This window comes from Nothobranchius furzeri, chromosome 18 (genome assembly GCF_043380555.1).
Source record: "Nothobranchius furzeri strain GRZ-AD chromosome 18, NfurGRZ-RIMD1, whole genome shotgun sequence".
NCBI classification, from domain to species: domain Eukaryota; kingdom Metazoa; phylum Chordata; class Actinopteri; order Cyprinodontiformes; family Nothobranchiidae; genus Nothobranchius; species Nothobranchius furzeri.
Genome location: NC_091758.1, coordinates 9,315,001 through 9,340,732, shown reverse-complemented (window position 1 = coordinate 9,340,732; position 25,732 = coordinate 9,315,001). Strand labels below are relative to the sequence as shown.

General features: G+C 46.3%; 1 protein-coding gene across 1 annotated transcript in view; it reads left to right on the top strand.

Moving 5' to 3' along the window:
• Window positions 1-25,732, top strand: part of kcnh5b (potassium voltage-gated channel, subfamily H (eag-related), member 5b) — a 243,855-nt gene that overhangs the window by 175,087 nt on the left and 43,036 nt on the right. Inside the window, exon 12 of the mRNA XM_015969045.3 lies at window positions 15,384-15,580. Coding sequence (XP_015824531.1) covers window positions 15,384-15,580 — 197 coding nt within the window. The remainder of the gene's footprint in view (window positions 1-15,383; window positions 15,581-25,732) is intronic.

Here is a 25,732-nt window from a genome sequence, read left to right as displayed (position 1 = left end):
GTCAGAAGGAACAGGCCTGTGTCCCGCCCGCTATTTCACCAGTGGGGCCTAACGGTGGTTCTGCGTGGCTTATCTGAAGCCCCATTTGAACCCTTGGACCAGGTCTCACTCAAGTTCCTGTCGCTTAAAACTGCATTGCTGCTGGCGCTAGCATCAGTCAAGAGAGTGAGCGACCTAACCGCCCTCTCAGTGACTCCCGCATGCCTCAGGATTCGGGAAGATGGCAGGTCTGCTGTTTTATGCCCCAACCCAGCCTTTGTGCCCAAAAACATTAATACTTCCTTCAAATCCAGGTCAATTTCATTGGCTGGACGTTTTCCTCCTCCCCATAATTCTGATGAGGAGGCGGCTTCCCACCTTCTCTGCCCGGTGCGTGCGCTCGCACGATATGTGTCATGCACTTCAGGGATTCGCCGCTCACAAAGCCTGTTTGTGCACTACAGAGATTCTTCCCTTGGGCAAGCGCTGTCGACCCAGCGTCTTTCACACTGGCTATGTGACGCCATTTCACTCGCTTACACATCATCAGGGCGGGATCCTCCTGAGACACTCAGGGCTCACTCAGCCAGAGGGATTTCCTCTTCTATGGCGCTCCACAGTGGTGTGTCGATGGAAGACATTTGTCAGGCTGCTTCATGGGCTTCACCCTGTTCCTTCACTCGTTATTATTTACGAAATGTGTCTTCAGGATCCATCACTCGTTCAGTGCTTGGACCTCAGCAGGCTGAGTGAAAGCATTATGGCTCCACATCAGCCCTACTTGAATGAATTTTATCCTCTTGTGGATGATATTTTTAGTGGGGGCCCCACTCTTCTCTCTGGCTGCCTCAGCCTTTTAAGCCCTGGGCTGAGGCTGAGCGACCCTCACTAAAAGGAGATATGTTGGGTGTGTCCATTGGTTGAGCTAACCAGTGTGGCGTAAACCCATCCAGCTGCGCGTTATTCCAATAGCAGCTAGCTTAAGGGCTAAGACTAGATGAAATAGAACGTTGGTTACGTATCGTAACCCCAGATTCTATGAGTCTAGTCGCAGCCCTTAAGCAAATGGCCCCACTGGTTCTGTAGGACTAAGAGCCATCGGAGGCGAACAGTGGAGTCGCTCCAATTGTATACCCACAGGGGTGCCCACCATTGGTGGGCGTACATTTAAGCTCTTCATGATAGGCTGATGCTGAGATCATCCTTCCAATAGCAGCTAGCTTAAGGGCTGCGACTAGACTCATAGAATCTGGGGTTACAATACGTAAACAGCGTTCTATACCCATTTCCTTGTTTATGACATCACAAATGGGGGCTTTTTGAAATGGCTTGTTTTAGGCACACAGATCCTAAAACCAAACACTGACAGAAAAAGAGTGGATGTATTTTTTTTTTTGTTTTTAACATTTGGAGTGTTTACAGAGGCAGTAGAGATCTACAGTGAGTGGCAGCACAAAAGGGTGCAAAAGTGAGTTTTGCAAAAATAATTCCCCTTTAAAACACAGTAGAGTTACAGCGACTGATAATTTAGCAGTGTCTCGGTTAAAAATAAGTGTAAATATCCACAATAAATCAGAAATATTCTCCTCTTATGTGCCTGTTTAATAGACTTTTTAACAGAAAGGCAACTGTCCCTGCACACAGCAGAGGTGTGTGAAAGCAGAAAAATGGTGTAAATTGAAACATTTCAAATCAGCCCGTGGAAACAGGAAGAGAGAAACACTCTCGTCTTCCGTTTTGATCCTGTAGGCGGAGTTTGGCTGTGAGGAGCAGGAATAAAAGTACAGATGGAGGCTCAGAAAATAAGCATAACAGTAGAACAGATTTTAGTAATGATTAAAATTGTCACGATACGGTGGTGTGGACCCAAAATGCAGTACCCAGGATGACACGGAGGCAGGTATGAAGATTTTAAGTGAAAAGTCTTTATTTTGTGGGTGAGCCAAAAACCAAGGTAATCCAAACTGGGAGTCAAAATCCAAAAGCCAAAAATCCAAAAAGTCAAAAAGCAGATTACTATCTGGGGATCAAGAAACTCTGGTTAAACACAGCGGGACTAAACTGACAGAATCAACAAACATTAATGGACCGACAAGAACACAGAGACAGACAGGGCTTAAATACACTGGGAGGAGCAATCAGGGAAAATGGCAGCAGGTGTGTGAAGTGAGAGCTGGAGGGAAGACAGGTGAACCTAATAATCAAAATGGGAAACAGAAACAGAGGGCCAAATAACCCTAAGAAACTAAGACACCAAAACTAAACCTAAAGGCTGCAGGAAGGACTAACACACACGCACACACACCAATGTACTTATATATAAACAGGAAAGGGGAATGGACAAGCACACACACACACACACACACAAACACTGAGCAGGAGACTGAATCTCACACACACGTTGAGCTGGGGACAAAGAAGCTGGGGACTACAAGGACACAGAATGTAAATGAGACCTGGAGGACCCGGGGATGAATGAGATGACACAAGACCTGGGAGGAATAGACTTAAAGGACTACAAACATAAGACACTAAACTGACACGCAGAAAAGGACACATGAGGGCGCCAAAGAGCTACAACATAAGACACATAACAGGGATGCAGACAAGGACACATGAGGGCACTAAGAGAGCACAAGGGGAGAACCTGGAGTGGAGCACAAGAGGAGCTGGGGAACAAAGGGACACAAGAGGGAATCTAGAGAGGGATGGAGGACACCAGGAGGCACATAAAGGAGGGGGCAGATGCAGACCATGACAGTACCCCCCCCTCTAAGGGCGGATACCAGACGACCACAAGACAGACAAACACCACAAGCAAAGGACAAGGCAAAAACAAGACACGAAACAACCAGAGGGAGGGAGAGGAGGGAGCAAACAAAACACAACCCAAAAGGGGGCAAGCGAGGAGGGAACAGGAGACCCTGGGAGGCCGGCGACGGGGAATCCGGAGGCGGGACGAGGGAAGCCAAGGGGGCCGGCGACGGGGAATCAGGAGGCGGGACGAGGGAAGCCTAGGGGGCCGGCGACGGGGAATCAGGAGGTGGGACCAAAGATGCCCAGGGGGCCGGTGACGGGGAACAGGGGTCTTAGAGGAGGATGACGAGGAAGGAACTCCGGAGCCCGGGGAGACTGGAAGGCTTGAAACTGAGAGACTTGGGGAGACTGGAAGGCCAGAGACGGGGGAACGTGTGGTGACTGGAAGGCCAGAGACGGGGGAACGTGTGGTGACTGGAAGGCCAGAGACGGGGGAACGTGTGGTGACTGGAAGGCCAGAGACGGGGGAACGTGTGGTGACTGGAAGGCCAGAGACGGGGGAACGTGTGGTGACTGGAAGGCCAGAGACGGGGGAACGTGTGGTGACTGGAAGGCCAGAGACGGGGGAACGTGTGGTGACTGGAAGGCCAGAGACGGGGGAACGTGTGGTGACTGGAAGGCCAGAGACGGGGGAACGTGTGGTGACTGGAAGGCCAGAGACTGGGGACCGTGTGGTGACTGGAAGGCCAGAGACTGGGGACCGTGTGGTGACTGGAAGGCCAGAGACTGGGGACCTTGTGGTGACTGGAAGGCCAGAGACTGGGGACCTTGTGGTGACTGGAAGGCCAGAGACTGGGGAACTTGTGGTGACTGGAAGGCCAGAGACTGGGGAACTTGTGGTGACTGGAAGGCCAGAGACTGGGGAACTTGTGGTGACTGGAAGGCCAGAGACTGGGGAACTTGTGGTGACTGGAAGGCCAGAGACTGGGGAACTTGTGGTGACTGGAAGGCCAGAGACTGGGGAACTTGTGGTGACTGGAAGGCCAGAGACTGGGGAACTTGTGGTGACTGGAAGGCCAGAGACTGGGGAACTTGTGGTGACTGGAACTCTTGAGGCTTCTGGGAACGGGGCGACGTTGACTTCAGAGCCGGGCGAGTCTGCTTCAGAGCCGGAGGAGGCGACGTCTGCTTCGGGGCCCGGGGACGTGGGAGCGCCGTCTGCTTCAGAGCCGGAGGGAGCGACGTCTGCTTCGGGGCCCGGGGACGTGGGAGCGCCGTCTGCTTCAGAGCCGGAGGGAGCGACGTCTGCTTCGGGGCCCGGGGACGTGGGAGCGACGTCTGCTTCGGGGCCCGGGGACGTGGGAGCGACGTCTGCTTCAGAGCCGGAGGGAGCGTCTGCTTCGGGGCCCGGGGACGTGGGAGCGACGTCTGCTTCGGGGCCCGGCGACGTGGGAGCGTCTGCTTCGGGGCCCGGCGACGTGGGAGCGTCTGCTTCGGGGCTCGAGCCGGGTACGTCTGCTTCGGGGCTCGAGCCGGGTACGTCTGCTTCGGGGCTCGAGCCGGGTACGTCTGCTTCGGGGCTCGAGCCGGGTACGTCTGCTTCGGGGCTCGAGCCGGGTGGCGTCCGCTTCTGGACCACCGCTGAGGCGAGGTGCGATGCGTCCACCTGGACCACCGCTGAGGCGAGGTGCGATGCGTCCACCTGGACCACCGCTGAGGCGAGGTGCGATGCGTCCACCTGGACCACCGCTGAGGCGAGGTGCGATGCGTCCACCTGGACCACCGCTGAGGCGAGGTGCGATGCGTCCCCTTGGACCACCGCTGAGGCGAGGTGCGATGCGTCCCCTTGGACCACCGCTGAGGCGAGGTGCGATGCGTCCCCTTGTTCCACCGCTGAGGCGAGGTGCGATGCGTCCCCTTGGACCACCGCTGAGGCGAGGTGCGATGCGTCCCCTTGGACCACCGCTGAGGCGAGGTGCGACTCAGACGCAGGTCTCCGAGTAGGGGCCTCTGAGATAGGCGGCACCACTCTGGCCTCAGGAGAGTGCTGGTGATGGCGTTGTCGTCTACGATGAGCACGACTCCTAGGAGGTGCGGGGGTGACGTCAACAGGTGCGGAGGAAGTGATACAGCCCACCGGAGATGAAGTGGTGGCGCTGTCAGAACCTGGTGAGGGTGTGGTGGTGTACTCCATCTGAGAAACTGAGGTGGCATCAACATGCATAGGAGAGATTGAAATGAATCCGGTCCTGATGGTCTGAGATGGGGAGTTGATGCAGTCCGGATCAGGTGAGGGTGTGGCGGTGTGACACATCGGAGAGGAAGTGGTGGCGCTGTCAGGACCTGGTGAGGGTGTGGCGGTGTGACCCATCTGAGATGCTGAGGTGGCATCAGCGACTGGTGGAGGAGGATCTCGGCCAAAAGTGCGGAGGAGCAATGCAGCAAAGTCCCAAAAAGACACAGCCTTAAGATCCTCTATGTCGAAACGGTCAGCAACCCACCGCATGGCTTTACCCCTCAACCAGAGCACCATATACGACACCTTGTTGAACTCTGAAGATTCCAAGTCCAAACAACGGGCACAGTCCCGAATGAAACCCATACAAAGGTCTGGATCACCGTCATAATAGAACATCTCCTGTGTACCTGGAGTTCCTGCTGGGTCCTGTTCTGGTCGGTCCATTCTGTCACGATACGGTGGTGTGGACCCAAAATGCAGTACCCAGGATGACACGGAGGCAGGGATGAAGATTTTAAGTGAAAAGTCTTTATTTTGTGGGTGAGCCAAAAACCAAGGTAATCCAAACTGGGAGTCAAAATCCAAAAGCCAAAAATCCAAAAAGTCAAAAAGCAGATTACTATCTAGGGATCAAGAAACTCTGGTTAAACACAGAGGGACTAAACTGACAGAATCAACAAACATTAATGGACCGACAAGAACACAGAGACAGACAGGGCTTAAATACACTGGGAGGAGCAATCAGGGAAACTGGCAGCAGGTGTGTGAAGTGAGAGCTGGAGGGAAGACAGGTGAACCTAATAATCAAAATGGGAAACAGAAACAGAGGGCCAAATAACCCTAAGAAACTAAGACACCAAAACTAAACCTAAAGGCTGCAGGAAGGACTAACACACACACACACACACCAATGTACTTATATATAAACAGGAAAGGGGAATGGACAAGCACACACACACACACACACACACACAAACACTGAGCAGGAGACTGAATCTCACACACACGTTGAGCTGGGGACAAAGAAGCTGGGGACTACAAGGACACAGAATGTAAATGAGACCTGGAGGACCTGGGGATGAATGAGATGACACAAGACCTGGGAGGAATAGACTTAAAGGACTACAAACATAAGACACTAAACTGACACGCAGAAAAGGACACATGAGGGCGCCAAAGAGCTACAACATAAGACACATAACAGGGATGCAGACAAGGACACATGAGGGCACTAAGAGAGCACAAGGGGAGAACCTGGAGTGGAGCACAAGAGGAGCTGGGGAACAAAGGGACACAAGAGGGAATCTAGAGAGGGATGGAGGACACCAGGAGGCACATAAAGGAGGGGGCAGATGCAGACCATGACAAAAATTGGAAAAGCAGAAAAGTGGAATAATGGAGAATGTCAGTGAAACTTTAAAAGAATGATGACATTATTAGATGTAGACAAGCAGTTATGATGGAGCGTAAAATATTGTGAAATACGTTTTATTTACTGGGTGAAGAAAATCGGAGGTCATGCTGACAAAATGCTGTGACAACAGTGCCAGTGAAAGCCATTTCAGTGGCTATTTGATTTAATTTGTGTTTATTAATTATAATGAAAAGTGTGTGTTGCCAAATCTGAGCGCTGGTGGATTTCCTGCCTCAAGTCTTGTTTGTAAGTGAGGCGAGGCTAAAATGGGAGCTCAGCGGGGATTTGAGGCAGCACCTGCAGCCTGTTGGGAGGAGGGGCCGAGTAGGTGAAGCTCTAGGTGTACCGTCCAATCACCTTCCACTTATGGTCAGGAGCTTTGACTAATGAGCCAAACAGGACGATCACAGATCTGAGCAACCAAGAGTTTCCCCTGCTGGGTCTATTCTAGACTAAAGAACACCCTTATTAGTGTTTATTGTGCACATGTAAGTATGTGCTAATTGTTTTTTTTTACTGGGGAGTTCACAGACCCAATCAGCACACAGAGGAAATCTGTGAAATTGATCAAAAACGTAATGAGAGTAATCCGCTGCTGAATCTTGATCCCAGGAGGTTTGTGGTACTTGAGCATCGCCAACCTCCAGCAGCATCAGCAGACTGGTCCCACTGGTTTTATTTCGGGTCTTCTGCTGCTCTTGACTCCCAGTGCAGGGCTGGAGCCTTTTCACCACCAAACGTCTGCTGTTACCACCACCCAAAGCTCCAGATGGGCTTTGTTTGTTTCTACCTTCAGGTTGGTCTCACTCAGCCACACATTTAATCCATTACTAAGTGTTGTAAAACTTTAATGTGGAGTTCATCTGAATAGGTGTAACAGCTGATTATAGTCTGCAGGATGAGCACATCCTGAATGAGAAGGCTTCCTAATTTCAGTGACTTTAAACAGTTACGAGTTATTTTCATGCACGTGTTTGTCTGGGGCTCTCACTGTGATGCAGTTCTTGGCATCTTGGTGTTTTGACTTCTGATGTATTATTTAGTTTTTAACAGAAGAACGTTGCATTTCTATCAAGTATTAGCACATCAACAACACCTAATCAATAACACCTCATTTTTAATGGGACATATTATGCAAAACTCACTTTTGCATGCTTTTGTGCTTCCATGTGGGCCTGGACTCAGCTTATAGCAGCCAAAATGTGCAACTTCACTCGGGGCCTTTAAGGCAAAACTGAAACGGCCATACAGACTCACAGCATCCCATCAGGGCTCTGGTCTGGTTGTTTTCACCTGACACATGTGTCAAATGGCCTTGCATTTATACGCTGCTGGTTTTATTTTTTATGTGGATGCCGTGTGTAGCTGTGTTAAGATGTTATTAAGGGTTTTATTACACTGGTATTCAGCATGAGTTGTACTTTCATCCACTTTTAACACTTGACTGTATCGCTCTTTTTTAAGTCTCTTTTTAGGGCTTTGATGTGCATTGTCATGTTCAGTGCTTTGGACTGCCTTGATTGGTGGCAGGAAGGCGCTTTAAAAAATTTTGGGGGTGAGTGGGCGTGACCAGCATGATTTCCTAAAGTGATAGAACACTGAAACAGCATATTCTAAACAGTACAGAAAACTGTCAACTCTAAAACTTCTGGAATTGCTTCATGTGAGGGATTTAGTGCAAAAACTTCACAAACATGTTCTGCGTACACCATAGGGCTAAAATGTCTTCAACAACTCATAATATGTCTCCTACGGATTACATTTGGCTAAAGGCAGACGCCTGGTGGATCCTTATCTTCCCTCATTGCAACAGGATTTTTTCTCACAATTTTTGCAGATAGAAAGTCTTAAAAATCTTCAAATATTCAAACTGCAATCAAACAACAGATCTGGTTTCAAGTCTGGCATGGAGCATCTGTTGGACAATCACAAGCTCAGTGCTGACACAGAATCATGCTTATTTCTTTAATTTAATCTATTATCGGATGTTTGACCATCGTAACCATTAAAAGCATACCTGGCAGCGTTTGGCTTGCTGTTAGCACCCCCTAGTGTCTGTTTAGTAGAACCAAAATCGAAACGTATCTACTCCGTGTGCGTTTATCTTGATCTAACAGCAGAAATGTCTCCTCAGCCTTCATTAGCGTCTACAGAAGTGATTCATCACTAAATCAAACACATCAGCTGTGTTCTTGATCTAAAACAAGCTGGAAACGTACTGGAAGCAGACTGCAGCACCGGGCATGCCAGCTCTACATTGTCTGAAGCCTGGTTTATGCTTCTCCGTCTGCGTCAGTGCGGAGACACGCAGCGCCATTATCCGTCCTTGCGTAGGGCTCCGGCAGGCACGCAAGTACACACGGAGTCGAGCCCAACATCCGTCAAATGAGACGGATTACGCAAGCTTGTGTTTGGTCATGACGCTGCTGTTGTTTACAGCGCCGCCATTGCAAAGAGAGCCGAGGATAACTAGCGGCAGACACAGAGAAGCTTGAAGAATACCTCGCGAAAAAACTCTAAAAATATGAACGTTTAATCCTCCCGTGACTGGAGGAGTGAAAAGATGCGCAGCAAGCATTTTATTTGTGGACGGAAATGACAGGAAACGTGGGTTTAGAGGTGGGGAGCGCATGAAGAGGTGGGAGAATGAGAGACAAATATGTCCGTGTTAAAAGTCTCTTATATACACAAAAAACACAATATAAACACACTATCTTGGACCGATACATGACAGGATACCACAGAACAGCGCTATGCCCTCTGTTGTCCTGCCGAGGAATTGCTTTGCAACACTCTCCAGGAGACGGAGAAGTAAAAGAGCAAAACGCTTCCGTCAATCCGTGCGTGTCTGTCCCTTGCGGAGCTGACGGAGAAGCATAAACCAGGCTTGAGGCCCTGTCCACACGTAGCCGGGGATCTGCCAGAACGTAGATATTTTTCTACGTTTTGGCCTGTCATCCACACGAAAACGGAGTTTTTTCACACGAAAATGGATCTTTTTAAAAACTCCGGCCAAAGTGAAGATCTGCGTTTTCTCCGTTTTGGGTGTCTGCGTGTGGACGGACAAAACCGGAGTTTTAAGGTCCGCAACGTCACTTTCCGCGACAAAAGAATGCTGACATCACGTGTGCGACCTGTGTTTACACTAGCCGACAGCATGGATGCCCTCAGAGCTGCGCTCGCTTTATCAATTGTCCAAGCGCTTTTTGCTTGTTTGTTTTTGCAAGCGGAATTACTGCTCCTTGTGGAAGACCACAGACGAAGGACGAGGTTAAGAACGGGGGAAGTACTGCCGCCTACAGGTCTGGCATGTCCTTAACAACGTATTTATCCGGGTACGTGTGGACAGAGTTTTCTTTTAACGTGGTGGTGTGGATGCAAGTTTTTGGAGGGGTGGATATTCGTTTTTAAAAAACCCCGGCTACGTGTGGACTAGGCCTAAGTCCAACAGGTGGTGTCCCACCACTCTGAAGTTGCTAGTGCGTAATTCTGGCCACAGTCAGGAGTCTGAGTGACAATTCATTAACCATGTAAGCAGTGGTTCTCAATCCTGGTCCTGAAGGGCTGGTGTCCAGCATGTTTTAGCAGTTACTCTGCTCCAGCACACTTGATTTGGTGGTTGAATTGCCTGCAGCAGCTAGTCAAGCTCTGTAGGAACCAGTTAATCACCTGCTGATTGACATCAGGTGTGTTGAAACTAAAACGTGCTGGATGCTGGCCCTCCAGGCCCAGAAGGGTCATTTTAGCACATACTGGCTCCAAAAAATTATTTCAAAATCCAGCTTAAAAAGTCTGAAAAGCATCGGAGTGTCATGAACAGAACTCAGAAGGACCCGTAATGACACCAAACACTGTAAAGCACCTTTAAAAGTCTTTATTTGATGTGGAGTTACCAGAGTTGGGCGAGGCTGGAGACCGAGTCGGAGAGGAGGCGAGAGTCAAAACCAGGGAGATCCGTGAATGCTACAAGGGGCAGGCAGGAGGCAGAATACAGAGAATGGTCCGAAGGTCGAGAATCCAGGGGGACAGAAGCAGAGAACAATCCAGGCAGGGAGCAGGCACGTGGGCAGGTCGAGATACAGGAGCAAGGTCAGGATCTATGATTCAGGCAGAGGTAAGGAGTCCTGGAGAATTTACTGGGGTGAGCTTTACAATAATCTGGCCCTGAATGACTGGATGGCTGGTTCTTTCGTAGCAGGGGAACAGGTGTGTGAGATGAGCTGAGGAGTCAGACGCAGGTGAAGTGGATGAAGCTGATTGTGGTAGTCAGGGAAACGGGGCTTGGCTGGGGCTTGATGATGAGACCAGGTGTGCTGACCGAAGGCTGAGGAGGGTGAAGGATTGGGAGTCATGACATGAAGTTTGGAATTTGGAATACCTTTGACAACTGGTTGACAAATACTGTATTTGTCCTCTAAAGTTTATTTGTCAACCACAATCATTTTTATTAAATAACGTAGCATAAATAAAGAGTGGTGGGACCAATAATTGAGAACGCAGAGCAGCCTCGGGTCAAAATACTCCGAACACGTGACATGTTCAGCTCCCGCGTTACAGCAGTGGTGCAGACAGTAAACATAACACAGACCTCCAGCAGAGGAGAAATGCAGAACATCTGAGCAGACCATGAGAACGGCTGACTGACGCCTAAAACCAGGAGTGCCAGCAATTTAACAAAGCACCTGGTCGTGCAGGGCATCATCTCCAGAGCTGAATCTTTCACTGCAACAAAGTCAACCCGAGTCCATCACCTTACCTAGTTAAAGTAGTATAAAGAAGTATGTGCTGGTACCCAGCCCCACTGACGCTGTTATCTTTTAAACCTGGTTTATGTTACCTAGCTACCCTTTCTGTGAGAGCTGGCACCGCTCCGCTACTGCTCGCTACCGACTGTTTTAGCAACATGTAATAAAAGATAAAGATTCACATGGCTGTGAAATAGTTAATAATTTCTTTATATAAGTGGTCTTGAAAAGGTCTTAAAAAGTCTTGAATTTAACTTGATGATACCTGTTGCATGGTAAGCCTGTAAAGGGTAATAGTTTTTTTCTCATGCCCAGTACAAAACTTCATTATTTCCTTATGCAGAGGCTTTTTGCAATGAATACATCAGATATTTTATGAATGCTGTCATCAGCATAAAGAGCTGGAATTAAAATCTGTAACCGTTCAGGTTCCTCTGGTTCAGAACATTATGAGCTTCACTGAAATGTGAGATTACTCCAGTGGGCAAAATTAAAACAGCAACGGTTTATCCTTAGTCAGATCAGCATTAAATATGACGCTTCATGTGATGACACTTGTGATGCAGGAAAGCCCAAAATGCTGCTGTTGGTGAAAATCGGTGATAACAATGTCACAACAGTGATGCAGATGTCTCCACACCCACACTGTTCAGGATAATGGCCTGACAGCAGCTTCAGCACATCCGCACACCGAAAAGCCTCCCACCTGTTTGGCCACCTGCTCTGCAACGTAAAGCCTTATGAGTGCAAACACTCACACTTTTTGCTGATTATGGAGACTAGTTACAGCAAGACTCTGCATCAGCAACACATCTGTCACCATGTGAAGTGTGACTCGGTGCTTAGGTAGACAAGAACATCTTCAGAGTGATTGCTTTACAAATCGGTTTCTTTTAAACACAGTTGGAGCACCATTAGATAGCAAAGCAGCCAATTAGTCCTGCTCTCAGTGACTTTAGAAAGGGTATCATAACTTTTCATCGCAGAACATTGGGGAATTTTAATCTGTGAGAAAAATCGGAGAAAAGTCGTTGCAGTAGAAGACAGGATTGATGGTCTAATTTGCCTAGATAGGTGAGTGTGCTACAGTTATCCAGATCACACCTCTCAGCCTCCCTGGGAGAGTTTACTCTAGTCTGTTGGAGCAGTCGCACTAACATCCAGGTCAGAGAACAATGGAACAGATCTGTTATGCAAAGTTGCTAATAGTTTGGTTTTCTACTTCCGGTGTTTTGGTGATCTGGGAAAAGCTTTGGGACTGTCCACCAAGGCATTGTGTGTGGTGGTTCTGCAGGTGCATGATGAAGAGGTGCTGGTGACCCACTTAAAGACCTGTCCCACACACAACGTGTACGTGTAGCGTTTTTACAACACACTGCCGTGGTGGCATCAGGGACCCTTAGGTTGTTTACGGGTGGTCAGACCGTGGCGGTAATGTGGCGTAATCGTGTCCTCTTTACAAAAGATTAGGTGATGGCGGCATGAAGAGGTATGGGGGCAGTCCCTGCGATGCCGCGGACTTCCGTTTCTCGTGGGCTTAACTTGCTTCTTATTGCGATTGAAGCCGTGATCTTTAAGTCTTTTAACAACTCGCCCCTAAAGGTGTCTGTCCCCATCAGTCCTGTGCAGTCTCTGGTGATCTGAGCTTCAGCTCTAACAGAGAGACGCTCCAGTTTGTCGTCTCAGCTGATTTTGTTCAAACAGCAAAACTTACTGCCCGTGTTTACTTTCATTTTCAATAAATTTGTCGGCCGGAGCTCAGCATTAACTCCCCACTTCATCATGACACTTCCCTCTGCTGCGCCATGGCACAATAGCTGCTTATAACTCAGACCATTACCGCCATATTACTACCAAGCGAGGTGGAACGAATGACGCAAAGTTCGAGCAGCACCATGCCGGCATGGCGCATTTCTAAAACACACCGTTACGGTAATATCACGCTGATTTGCTGGCATGGCGTGTCTTGTAAAAACGGCTGGCGATACCCACCAGTAGAGAGGAAAGTCAAACCTGAGCAGCTTCTGAGCAACGTCTGGAAGTTTTGACCTGCTGTGTGTGGAGGTTAACCACGATTGTCGGTGGCGATGAGCTGGTGTTGTTTAGGAGTTAAGAACAAACCAAGAAAGCTAAAAATTGCCTGGTTTTTTCACCATAAACACAGATAGCTTACCAAATTGCTATACGGTCATGAAGGGGGGTCAAGTTAGGAATAATGACAAAAAAAGTGCCAACAGTGGATCAATAACTTCAAACTGAATCCTCTGGAACAAGCCTTGAATATTCCTGTTTTGCGGAGGTGTGGCTTAGGAGGGCAAGCCTGAAAGCCGGGCGTACACTGTGCGACTTTTTCACTTTTTTGAGCCGATTTTCCACTCGTGCGAGAATCCACGAGATCGGGGCGAGTTTTGCGCCGAGCGGTCGTGTAGTGTACAGGGGGTCACGAGAGGCGATCAACACCACGTGACCAGCTGCCGATCAGCAATCGTGAGCTCGCACGGACTTCTGGTGTGTTTAATATTTCGCTCGTCCCTCCTGAGGGTATCGCACTGTTGAAGCGGCGCTGCGAGCAGCTGCGACCCAAAAAGTATCAGAACCGCTCACGGCGCATGCGCTATCATGCATCAACGCCGCTCGCCCGCTATTTCCCTAATAACGCACGCTGTTCGTTTTTATTTCTACATGTTTTTTTTCTCACAAAGATTGTCAAGAAAGCGTGTTTGTCGTGTTCATGTCAAATTAAACTGATCACAAAACACAGATTTACTTTCTTTATTTCGTTTTCCTCATCCAACCCCCCATAAATCCCTGTGTGTCCTCCTGCAGCACTCCCGAAGGACAACAGGCAAAACAAGACAAAAAAGTCTGACGTGTTGAGTAAAAACTGCTATTTTTAGCATATTTTTAGGGCCGGCGTGTTGCTACCAGACGTACAGTGTGAGCAGTCAGGTCGCATCCAAGAACTGGGTCGTGCAGTGTGAGCGCATGACTCGTGAGATCTGCTCTGCGAGGAAGTCGTACAGTTTGAGCTGAAGCTGAACGCTGCGAGTGAAAAAGTCGCATAGTGTACGCCCGGCTGAAGGAGGGTTGGACCTTTGTGTCTTTTCAAAAAGTAGCTCGCGTTTTAACAGCTTTTTAAGGAAATCCGACCCTACTTTTAATGAAACTGTGATTGTTAAAAAAAATAAATAAATCGGTAGCATGTGGGACGGGGAACAGGGCCGGATGAAGTCCTGTCAGCTCTGCTGACATTTTGGAAAATGAACTTTGTTTTTTGCATTTGGGATTTCATTCATATGCAAACAGAATTTTGTTTTTCAGTCATTTAAATCTTTCAAAATGAGTTTTTATTTAAGTTTTGTGGTCAAATGATGACATCACAATTAGGGACGTGTGATCTGATCATATAAGGTCATTAAGGATTATAAAACGATGGCGATCTACCAAAGCTCGGCCATCGTAGAAACTCCAGCAGCTGTCATGAGTATCTGTGTTTCAGCTCTACAAACACCAAATATTTCTTCCTCTGCACTTTTAAAATATAAAGCAAATAATATTAATCCTTTTTTTACAGTATGAACCCATGCAAGACGAATACTAATACAACAATAATAAGCCGTATTTACATCAGTTACGTAACACCTCAGATTATTCTAGTATTGTAGTTTTTCCTGATTTTACATATTCATTTTCTACAACAAAACATCTTTGGGCAGAAATGATTAAATTGAGGATAAATAGAACTCTCTGGTTTTGATGCAAAACTGAAAAGAAGTAACTGAGATTCATTTATTTAATTTCAACTCATTATCAATAAGTTATTTTCAAGAAGTTGCACAGATAATACTGATAATTTTTCTGTTAATCCCAAAGTAAAATTTTGTCTGTTGCTATACTCCCCATAGCGGGGTAAGTTGGGTTTGTAGCTAGCCCGGTCATTTTCCTGATCTGGCAGTACTCCTTTACCTTTAGCTTAGCATCAAACAATGTAAGTGAATGGTAACAACTAGCTGTGAGTGTGTGTGTGTGTGTGTGTGTGTGTGTGTGTGTGTGTGTGTGTGTGTGTGTGTGCATGCGTGCGTGCGTGTGTGTGCGTAAAAGGTCAATAAACGTATACAATAGTGATCCTAATTCTGCTTCAGTCTTATTGACTGAAAGTGAAAATGTACAGGCTTGGGACTACGTATTGACCAAAAGATCAGAGTAAGTTCTGTCCAAACATCTGAATCAAACGTCCCTGTGTCCTCAGGTAAAGGAGACGTGTTTGGAGACATCTTTTGGAAAGAAACCACTCTGGCCCACGCATGTGCCAACGTTCGAGCGCTTACGTACTGCGATCTCCACGTCATCAGGAGGGATGCCTTGCTCAAAGTGTTGGAGTTTTACACTGCTTTTGCCAATTCTTTCTCCCGCAACCTCATCCTCACCTGCAATCTGCGCAAGCGGGTAAGATTCTGTCTTTCTCAGACGGAATGATGCTGTTTAGTAATATAGTAATATTTATACCTAAATGAAAGGGACAACAACATTTTAATTAATTTAGAACAGGATTTGATGAAGACATTGAAAGGAACTCCGGTTATGAGGACGTGTATGCCCTAATAAGCCACAAGTTTTCTGTTGTACCAACATATGTTGTTAGAAACACACAAATTATTGCTGTTAATTTATAAATCTATAATATTTAGTGCATTTTTGGACATACGTAGAATGCCATGTTTTCCGCATGCAATGCACTCTGGGGGCGAGGACGTATATTGGTTGCACTTGGAAGAATAGCTATTGACGCTAGTGTTTGTTTACGCGCTCACCGTATTAATAATGACGTAAGATGCCGCATTGTGCTTATTTTGGATGTAATTTCCAGTCAAAGTGCAACAAAGGGAGTGATGTGAGTTTACACAGCTTTCCCACTGGCAAGAAGAGGAGAAAGCAGTGGGAAGATGCCTGTGGACGGACACAACGTCCCATAGATCCGCGACTGTGTTCCCAACATTTTTCTCCTGATGCGTTTGAGGCTTATAAGAAGAATAAGAAAAGGTCTTTTCTAAAGCGCCTCTTAAGATAAAAATCTAAAATTTAAAAAATAATTTAGAAAATGGTTAAAATATATTTAAAATGAGCAAAAATAGACAATTGTGATTAAAAGTTTAAAGAAAGAGAGAGAGTGAATAGGAAAGAGGGAAATCAGTGGATCCAGAGGAAAGTGGAATGGGTAGGGAGAGCAGAACAAGGAGAGGGTGATGAAGGTCATTCAAAAGCCCGCTTGAACAGGTGAGTCTTCAGCTGCTTTTTAAAGGAGACCTCTGAGTCCACTGATCTCAGGCTCAGGGGGAGAGAGTTCTAGAGTCTGGGGGCCACAGCAGCAGATGATCTGTCACCTTTGGTCTTTAGTGCTGCACAACCAGTAGGCTTTGATCACTGGACCTCAGGGACCTGCTGGGGGTGTAGGGACTAAGAAGATCACCAATGTAAGATGGTGCTTGTCCATGTAAGGCTCTATAGACCAGAACCAGGATCTTGAAATGAACCCTGAAGTTGACTGGCAGCCAGTGAAGCTGGAGGAGAAGCGGGGTGATGTGGGTGTGTTTGGAGGACTTGGTCAGAAGCCGAGCACAGGCGTTCTGAACCACCTGTAGACGGTTCAGGGAGGTTCTGCTCAGACACGTGAAAAGAGAGTTACAGTAGTCTAAGCGTGAGGAGATGAAGGTGTGGAAAACTGTCTCAAGTTCAGAGCGGGACAGAATGGGACTCAGCTTAGCAACGTTCCTGAGATGGAAGAAGGAAGAGCGAACAAGAGAACTGACATGAGAATCCAGGGTGAGAGCTGGGTCAAAGGTCACGCCAAGATTCCTCTCGGAGGTTTTGGTGTGAGGAAAAAGCTGACCAAGAGAGTCTCTGACTTTGGGAACCAGCTTGTCTGGGGCACAGATGAGGATCTCAGTCTTATCTTCATTCAGCTGAAGAAAGCTCCCACCATCCAGGTTTTGATAGAGTCTAAGCAGGTGTGTAACAGCTGCAGCTTAGACATCTCATGGGGCTTAAAGGAGACGTACAGTTGGATGTCATCTGCATAAAGATGGTAGGAGATTCTTTAAAGGAGCTCAGGATGTGCTGAAGAGGAAGCAGATAGAGGAGGAAGAGCAGAGGCCCCAGCACAGAACCTTGTGGGACACCATGGGTAAGAGAGGTGGTGGAGGACCTAAACTTGGAGATAGCCTCAGAAAAGGAGTCGACCACAACTACATAAAGAGCTTACCAGAGTTGCTGGGTATAAGAGAAGGCGGAAACTAAATGCTTTACCGACCATTTTCCCACACACGGAGCCTAACGCCCTGGGAGAGACAAGAGACGCTGGACACTCTCCTGAGCCGACAACCCACCCCTGCAGCTGCCCCTTCTGTCATGTTCAGTGAACCATCGGACATGCCACTTGTTACGGATGAAGCTGAACATTCACCTCTCCTGTCAGTAAAACAAGCAGCAAGTGTAGCAATACAGAGTTCTCCAAATATATAATATCTGCAACAATGATTAAAGTGATTAATGATTAAATTCACTGAATATCCTAATCATCTATAAAGCACACGACAGCTCTGGATGCTAACATTCTCCTAAATTATTCATAATTGAATTTCTTTGATGACACGATAGCTTACCGTTAACTTCTGCTGACAAAAATGTGAGCTCTTAACAACAAACACTCTCCCTCTCGGTTACCGTGGAGACACATTTGCCGCACACACACCACCGGTTTTGTCCTGCACTCGCTTCATCCCGCCCTTCTTGCTCTTCATGTTGACGCTCGTTTTGTGAAACATGGTCAGTGATGTCCTCATTAATGTTTCGCTCTGTTTAAAGTGAAAAGGCTGAACAGATGACGTGGTTGCGATACTGAGTGTCTCAGTCATCCATGCTTGCTCCTCAGCCACAGATTATTTCATCCAATAAGTAATTATGTCTGTGGAGAAACAGCTTTGTAGCATCACTGGTGTTAGAACTTTGAACAGACCGACGGGACTGTAGCATGGCTGATCTGGTGGTGGTGGAAGATTTGGCAGAGCGTGCACTCTGGAGGGAACGAGTCTTTAGTGAGCACACTGGTCTGATTCCTGAATGAGATCCTTCTGCCATGATGTGGGACTCCTTGTGGAGTGGCAGTCTCATTGACTACCATGAGAACCCCCCCAGTACCTCCTCTGCTCCCCAAAAATACATTTGTTGCCAAAGTAACCAAACTGAACGACAGCTCAGGGGAGGCTGCACTCAGACAGCAAATATTTCCAAGCAAGAACACTGATAGTTTAATGCATTTGCTTCCTTCTTCTATTGCATTGTTTTTACCTTGCTTAGTTTTTTCCTTGGCATCAGTCATTGTTCAGCATTTCAGTCGTGTTGTTTTTAAAACGTGCTTTATAAATAAATTGGACTGTATTGGATTGGAACAAAATGAACTCTGAACAGAACGTGCATACAGCATCTGTAAATGACAAAAGAACAGCTCCTTCAGTCCGTTACGCTACGGTTTTTAGGATAAAATTTTACGTCAAACGTTTCTTTCTTTATTTCTGACAGCATTTACCACCTCTACTACTTGTTTGGTTCTCTATTACTTCAGCAGCCAGTGCCTTCATCTAACTGTCAATAAAGTTTTTTCCTAATTGAGGGCATTTCGGTATGTAAATGAATGAGCGGGCACGAAAACGTAGGTACACACAGGTGGGATTTACCATCAGTCGAGTGTGGAGGAACAAAGGATGGAATATCGGACATCCAAAAGGGTTCAAGTGAAGGCAACTGGACTTCTTTGGTTTTTTTTAAGACGTTTCGCTTCTCATCAGAGGAGCTTTGTCCATTCGGACTAGAATAAGGGAGAGTCGAGTTTATAACCTGCAACTGTCTATGGTTGCTTAACGAGCAGAAACTCACTGTGAAACCCACCCCTCCATACCCCCGATGGTCGTTGGACGCTATTGCGAGGATGCAGGAAGGTGTGACCTAGACTGAAACAGTTTGGGAATTGGATTCAGAAAAGCATTATCGCACAGTTTCTACGAACTTTTGATGCTTTCAATTCTTCTCAGCACCAATCCTGCTGATGCCTTACCCCTCCCACTGTCCTAATGGGTGACCCTGTGAGGAAAGTTGACCATTCAGCAGGGTTGATGGTTTATCCCTTGAGGTCCATGTGGCAGGGGTGAGGAGTGACCACAACCTCACCCCTGGTGGGGTCACCTATTAGGACAGTGGGAGGGTTGCAGATGTTTCCTGGATTGGATGGTCTTAAACAAACTTTTGTGTGTAAAAATATAAAGTAAACGGCTACATCAGTCTCCCTAGTGGTCCTTCTAAGATGTCATCACCCTGTTGTCTCGCCTTAAGAGAGTTTGGAATATTGACTTGGATGTGGATAAATGACCACATCAGGGCTCACTCTGTAGCCGGTGAGCTCTGATGTGGTGATTTGGTTGTTGAACCTGGATTTCCAGTCACCTATTGCCTTAGAGAAGCTTACTAGACCAATAAGACCTAACCTTATAAGCACAGGAATCGCATGTTGTCAGAAGCTTCAGCCTGAAACAGCAAAAACAGCCTCATAACTCAACCTTTACGAGGACATGTGTAGGAGAAGTGAAGGTCAACAGCAGCGAGCTGATCACGTAAAGCTGAATGCAGGCTTAGTTAAATCATATGAGACGGTGTCCTCATCTCCTCCCTGAGACTTCCTGTCTTCTGTGTAGTGATGCATATCGATTAGACTGATTTACCCAAGTGAAGGATAGATACCTTAAATGATCTGCAGTCACTTAAGTTTAAAACCAATCCATCCATTATCTGAGCCCTCCATCATCTCTAGGGTCATGGGGACATCCTGGACAGGTCTCCAGTCCATCCCAGGATGTCCCACATAAAAATCAGAGGAACAGAAACAGGAAGTTGATTATGTCTCTCTCATTTGGTGTCTGGTGGTTCACTTCTGCGTAACATGTACAGTCCATCAGCCTCAGATGCAGTGTTGGACCTGCTCGGTGAGAACGGGGGTGGGGTGGGGGGGGGGGGGTGGGGGGGGGGGCAATTACACCGAAAAGATGGAGATGACGTCTCGCTGTTTGATGTCATATATATTGTTGTTCCTCTCCACCGCCAGGATTAAAACCACGGTAAACACAGCGCTGCACTTCTGGAACGATATAAGTCGTTGGGTCACACAAAAGCTTCATGTATATGAAGCTGCATCGCTGCAGTACTTTTATTTTGAAAATTACCAGGGATTTTACTCTGAAACAGTGTGTGATTTCCTGTCTAGTCCTATGTTAACTGTGGAAATTGACGTGTGCCAGAAGTGGCTTGCGGCCGATCCCATCTTCAGCAGCGCTCCTGCGACGCTCCTGGAAATTGCTGCGTCGCTGCTGGTTTGAAACCCTCCGTAGACGATAATGGATTCTGTTTGAAGCGGTGACGTCCCGCTGCCGTTCCGCCGATGCTCTCGGTGTGAAACCGTGGTGAGATCCACAAGTGAGGATCCTTAACAGCAGCCATGTAATTTAAAGGTCTTGACTGAATTCATGTGCATACTTTATAAAAACATTAAATGATGTCATGTAACTCACACTTTCTCCACAGTGAGGTCATGTTTAGGGGAAGAGTTGTGTTTGTGGTGTGCAGTAATCATGCTGACAGAACAAAATCACAGGTGGAGGTGTTTCTCCTTAATGTGAGTGAAGCGCCACCATGATGAAGACTTCAGAGGGACAGAGTGATGGGACTCAGAGCAGCTCTAACATCACTCTTGCAGACATGGCTGCCTACCAATCTGCCCACATAAGCACTTCCTGTTCTCCCTTGAGCTCGTACGTGTTTGATTCTTCATCGTTTTTCCAGCTCGTACGTGTTTGATTCTTCAACGTTTTTCCTCCATTTAGTGCAGAACCTCCAATTTCTGACAGATTTTTAGGACAGTTGATTGTAAAGTTTTCTTTTAAACTTTGTTGAAAAGAGAGAAAACTCCATGATGAAGATGAAAACGGTTCTGCACATGCTGCAGTTAAAGTGTTTAACCCAGTTAGTCACACTAGTCACGTGCAGCGTTTCAACCAGCTGCTCTGTACTTGTGTTCAACTCACAAATGTCATGAAGGTGAGACATAATTGGTGCTTTTCTGGGCGCCTATTCTGCATTTGAAGGGTTTCATTAATAGTGTACTTGGAGGTACTTTGTTATTAGATTCCAAGCAGCGAAGCAAAATACATTAGACTGACTTTCTTAATGAGGACCCCATACTGTTGTTGGTTGCCATTACCTGGAAAAGTTTGACAAGATGTTTCTGCACAAAAGTAATTCAGAATCTAGCCCTAAGGGTCTGACGAGCATAAATCAATCCCTTTGCATGGATTGAAGGCTTCAGTTTCACACTGGTCACATAAAAGCTATAACTAGATCAGCATCTTTATCGAGTAGCACGACTTGGAGGTCTCGTTTCCACAGGACCTAGACAAACCCATTCATGCATTCATCTCCAGCAGGTAGGTCTATTGCAACAGTCTTTTGACTGGTCTTCCCAGAACCGAGCACATCACTGCTGCTCTACTGCTCACCAGTAACAGAATCAATTTCAAAGTACTTCTAGTTTATAAATCACTCAGTGGCATGGGGCCAGAATACATGTCGGGTCTTCTCACAGTACATACAGCCAGGACTCCTGTGCTGTGGTCTGAAGCTACTTTATCCTCCAGCTGACTTCAGCATCCTCAAACAGGTGCACCGGAGCTTCTTTTCCTGAAAAACAGACGTACAGGGCAGTCATTCTTACTAGAGAGACGCCTGCAAATCTATCAAAACTTGAGTAAAGTTGATCTCTAAATACGTATCTTGCTCAGGGATCTACCTGAAAGTAGCCATCAGGTGAAGGTAGAGACCACACATGACCCCGGCTGTTGAAGCAGTCAACAGAATTCTCATCACGTAACTTCTGCTCCTCCCTCAGGCTGGTAACGCCTCCTCACCTAAGAGACCTGTAGAAAAAGAAGTGTCGCTCATCTCCTTTTCCAGCTGTTGCTGTAAAAGCATCAGGAGACCTTTGTTACCTCTGCAGATTTTTACTCTGTCAGTAAAAACATTCATGTCTCATCAGTGGGAAATGCTAATGACTCTTCATCAGTAAGAGTCACTATAATGAGCTAATTCAGTGAAGATGCATCAGCTTGGGTTTCACGGCAGCCAACCCCACAACCAGCGTGCTTCTCTGGGATGAGAGATTAAATCCACTAGTTTCACGTTCTTAGCATGATAATCTCGTTTCTGAAAGCTTGTGTTGATCCTGATGAGGACGATCAGCCTTTTGGGCTTTATCTGAGCTGAATGGTTCATCGTCCTCCCGCTCACCCACAGCAGCTGAGGGTGTCGACTGACATCTTCAGCTCTTGACCCTTTCTGAAGAAAGTCCAGCTCAGCTGATGAGACAGGTTTCATCCCTTCTGGGCACTTTTCTTTCATTAAATCTACATCATAATTGTGATAATTTAACTCCTCACTGATCATTAAATTAGGGAGCCACAGATGTTTTAGCTTTTATTTCATCTTTGTGATGTACTTCCAACATGAGATGCCTCATTTTGTTTATAAAAGATTTCATCAAAAGAAGTTCGTTAAAGATTCAGAAAATGATTAAAACTAGATTTGGAGCTGTTTTTGTTCTTTATTATAAGAATTACAGCAGTAATCTTTAGATGGTCTGGGTTTGAATCACAGGGTCAGCACAGCAGCACCCCAGACTGTCCTCTCACCTGCCACCCCCAACAGGTCCTCAAGCGGCTCTATTCTGTATTCTGGAGCTCCTCACCCTATCACTAAAGCTGAGCTCGACTACTTGGCCTGTATTTGTGATGTCATTTGGACATTACCCAAAGCTCATGACCTGCTTGATGTTTTGAGCATAGATGACCTTTCAGCTTAGCTATCTCCCGAGTACAACTGAGACTACAACACTTCAGATGCAGCTCCCGCCCGTCAAGCCCACACGCTCTTCTTCCCTCTTCAGTAATAATATTCAGTCTTGAGGTAGACCCTCGGTCCAGCAAGTGCAACTTCAGGTTGAGGCATATGCTAATTATTAATCATAAAACAACAAAAAGAAATATGTATGTACATTGCAAATGTGCCCAACTAAGCTGTGCTTGCTAGTAAAAAAAAAAAAGTTAAACAAGTTCTGTTAAAAGTGCATGACCTAAAAATGGAGTAAGAGTGACATCCTGTGGTCACATTGGGGCACTGCAGCCCTTTTTCCAAACAAACCTATGACTTTATCATGGCCCTTATGAGTTTTAGGGCTGTTGCCAGTTATGGATCAGCACCTCAAGATTATAGATGACAAAGCGAAGACGAGTCATACACGGCAAGTACATTCCACTGTAAAATCAAGTTTTTGTAATTTAACAATAGCTAGAGATGTTTTTTGAGCAGATGACTTGCTTCTAATTCACTGTTAGCTCAATGTTAGCTTAATGTTAGCTCAATGTTAGCTTAACGTTAGCTCAACGTTAGCCTCCATCCTTCTTTACCTGATATTAGAGTAAAACAAAATGACAGGGTACAAGAGATTGTTTCTGGGTCGCTCCTGTTTACTGGCTTCGATACCTTAAACAACTCTGGAGCTTTTTGCCTCCTGGTGTCAAATTATGTCCCCTTTGAGCATTTTAAAAGGAGAAAACCCGACCACCCCCCAGCCGACTGAGAAAGCAGTCTATTTCAATGTAACTTACCTTTCAACATGATTGAGACATCAGAATGTTTTGCGACTATTTCACTGTAGAAATGCAACATATGGGCCTTTAAAAAGGCCTACAGTGTAAGCAGATAACACACACCCACACCAGGAGGAACTGACTGGAGATGACTCGTGTCCATTCCTGTTCTGAAGAAACATTAATAAAGAAATAACAGTCATGTTTCTGAGGGCTTAGCAGACCTGCTGGGAGGCCGGGGTGTTTCAGGACAGACTCCAGGGCTAGAGCCTGTAGACGGGGAGGCGTTTACCCGCTGGCTGTTGGATTATTCATGTGGCCAGAAGTAAAGGTGGAGGGTGTGTGTGTGTGTGTGTGTGTGTGTGTGTGTGTGTGTGTGTGTGTGTGTGTGCGCTCGCACATCTTGTCCAGTGAAACAAACTGGCGGAGCAGCAGTTGTGTGTGTGTGAACGCATCCCATGCAGTTCAAAAGAATCATCCGATTTCCCGTAGCTGAATTTTTTTCAGCTATATATTTTAACCCTCTGGAGGCAGGTGTTAAAACCTACCTACCTGGTTACTCCACACACGTATTTCATGAGCATGTTTAACTCAGGAGTACCCCTGAAGGACTTAGTTGTTCATCCTTTTATCAGAACTGAATTTGAGCCTGAGGGTTAAAACTTGTAACTTGACAGTTTTCTGTTGATTCAAATAAAAATCATATTGATGTTAAATCGGCACAGAAACGATGAGAATGTTTCATTCTCTTTCAGGACCTCCACATGTGAGCCCACTAAAATAAAGCATGTGTGAAACTACTCAGAATGTTATGTGAGGTGTTTTCTAAAGCCAGAGTTTCAAATCCCTGCTGTTGTATTACTGGAAATAAAGCTGGTTTATTTATGTCACCGAATGGCTTTTTTGTTCATTATTGTCATAAAAATATAGCATCACAGCAAGTTCAGATGTAAAGAAAACTCCTTTGATTCAGTCTCAGGATTAAAAGATCTGATCCAGTTATTCGTCTCATAAAGACTCAGACAGCAAACGTTTATCCCAGTCAAAAGGAGGTAAACTCATCAGTCATCATTAGAAACATTCACTAACTAAAAAGTTGAGCTGAATCTTTAGATGCAGTCAAGAGTTTTGTTTACTTTTCATTTATTATGAACCTATGAGACAATTGAAAAAGTATCTGTTCCAAATGTGCTTTTATATTTCTAACCATGTACCAAGAAACTTGGCAAAAGCAGGAAAATCATTCAGGCTTTTGTGTTACAACTCAGAAAGATCGAGAATACTTCAGAAGTTTAATCAAACCAAAAATAAGACTCTAGGTTAGGTTTTCCCAACACAGCATTGTTCCTAAAATCAAGAGTTTTAAGTGTCAGTGTTAAATAATGAATATACTCAAATGTGTCCACACGGTGGAACGTCCCAGAAAGCTTTGTGTGCAGCCTTTGTGCACTCATGCATGCGGTTGTGCGTGTGTGAAGTGAAAAGTTTGTTGTGAGAGCAGATACGTACAGATCTTTGGATAAATCACGATGTTGAATCATTCAAACTTCCTGTCAAAATTTAGAAAAAGCCTAAATGAATTCTGAGCGTTGAACCCAACATTTAAAGGGTTTTTGTCTCCGACCGTGAGGCGTTTTACATATTATACGTCCGATTGTTGCGCGAGCCTGAGGAGGCCGTTTGCATAAATATTTGCTCTCAGCTGTGGGTCTGTTGGGCTGCAGGAGCACCAGGGATTAGGTTCAGCGAGAGGCAGTCATCCATGCACTCACACTCATTTCTGTTTCCTTGTCAAGTGAATTATGAATTACTTGAGAGGGGAAAACAACGTTGTTTTTATCCTCTGTTCACTGTAGAA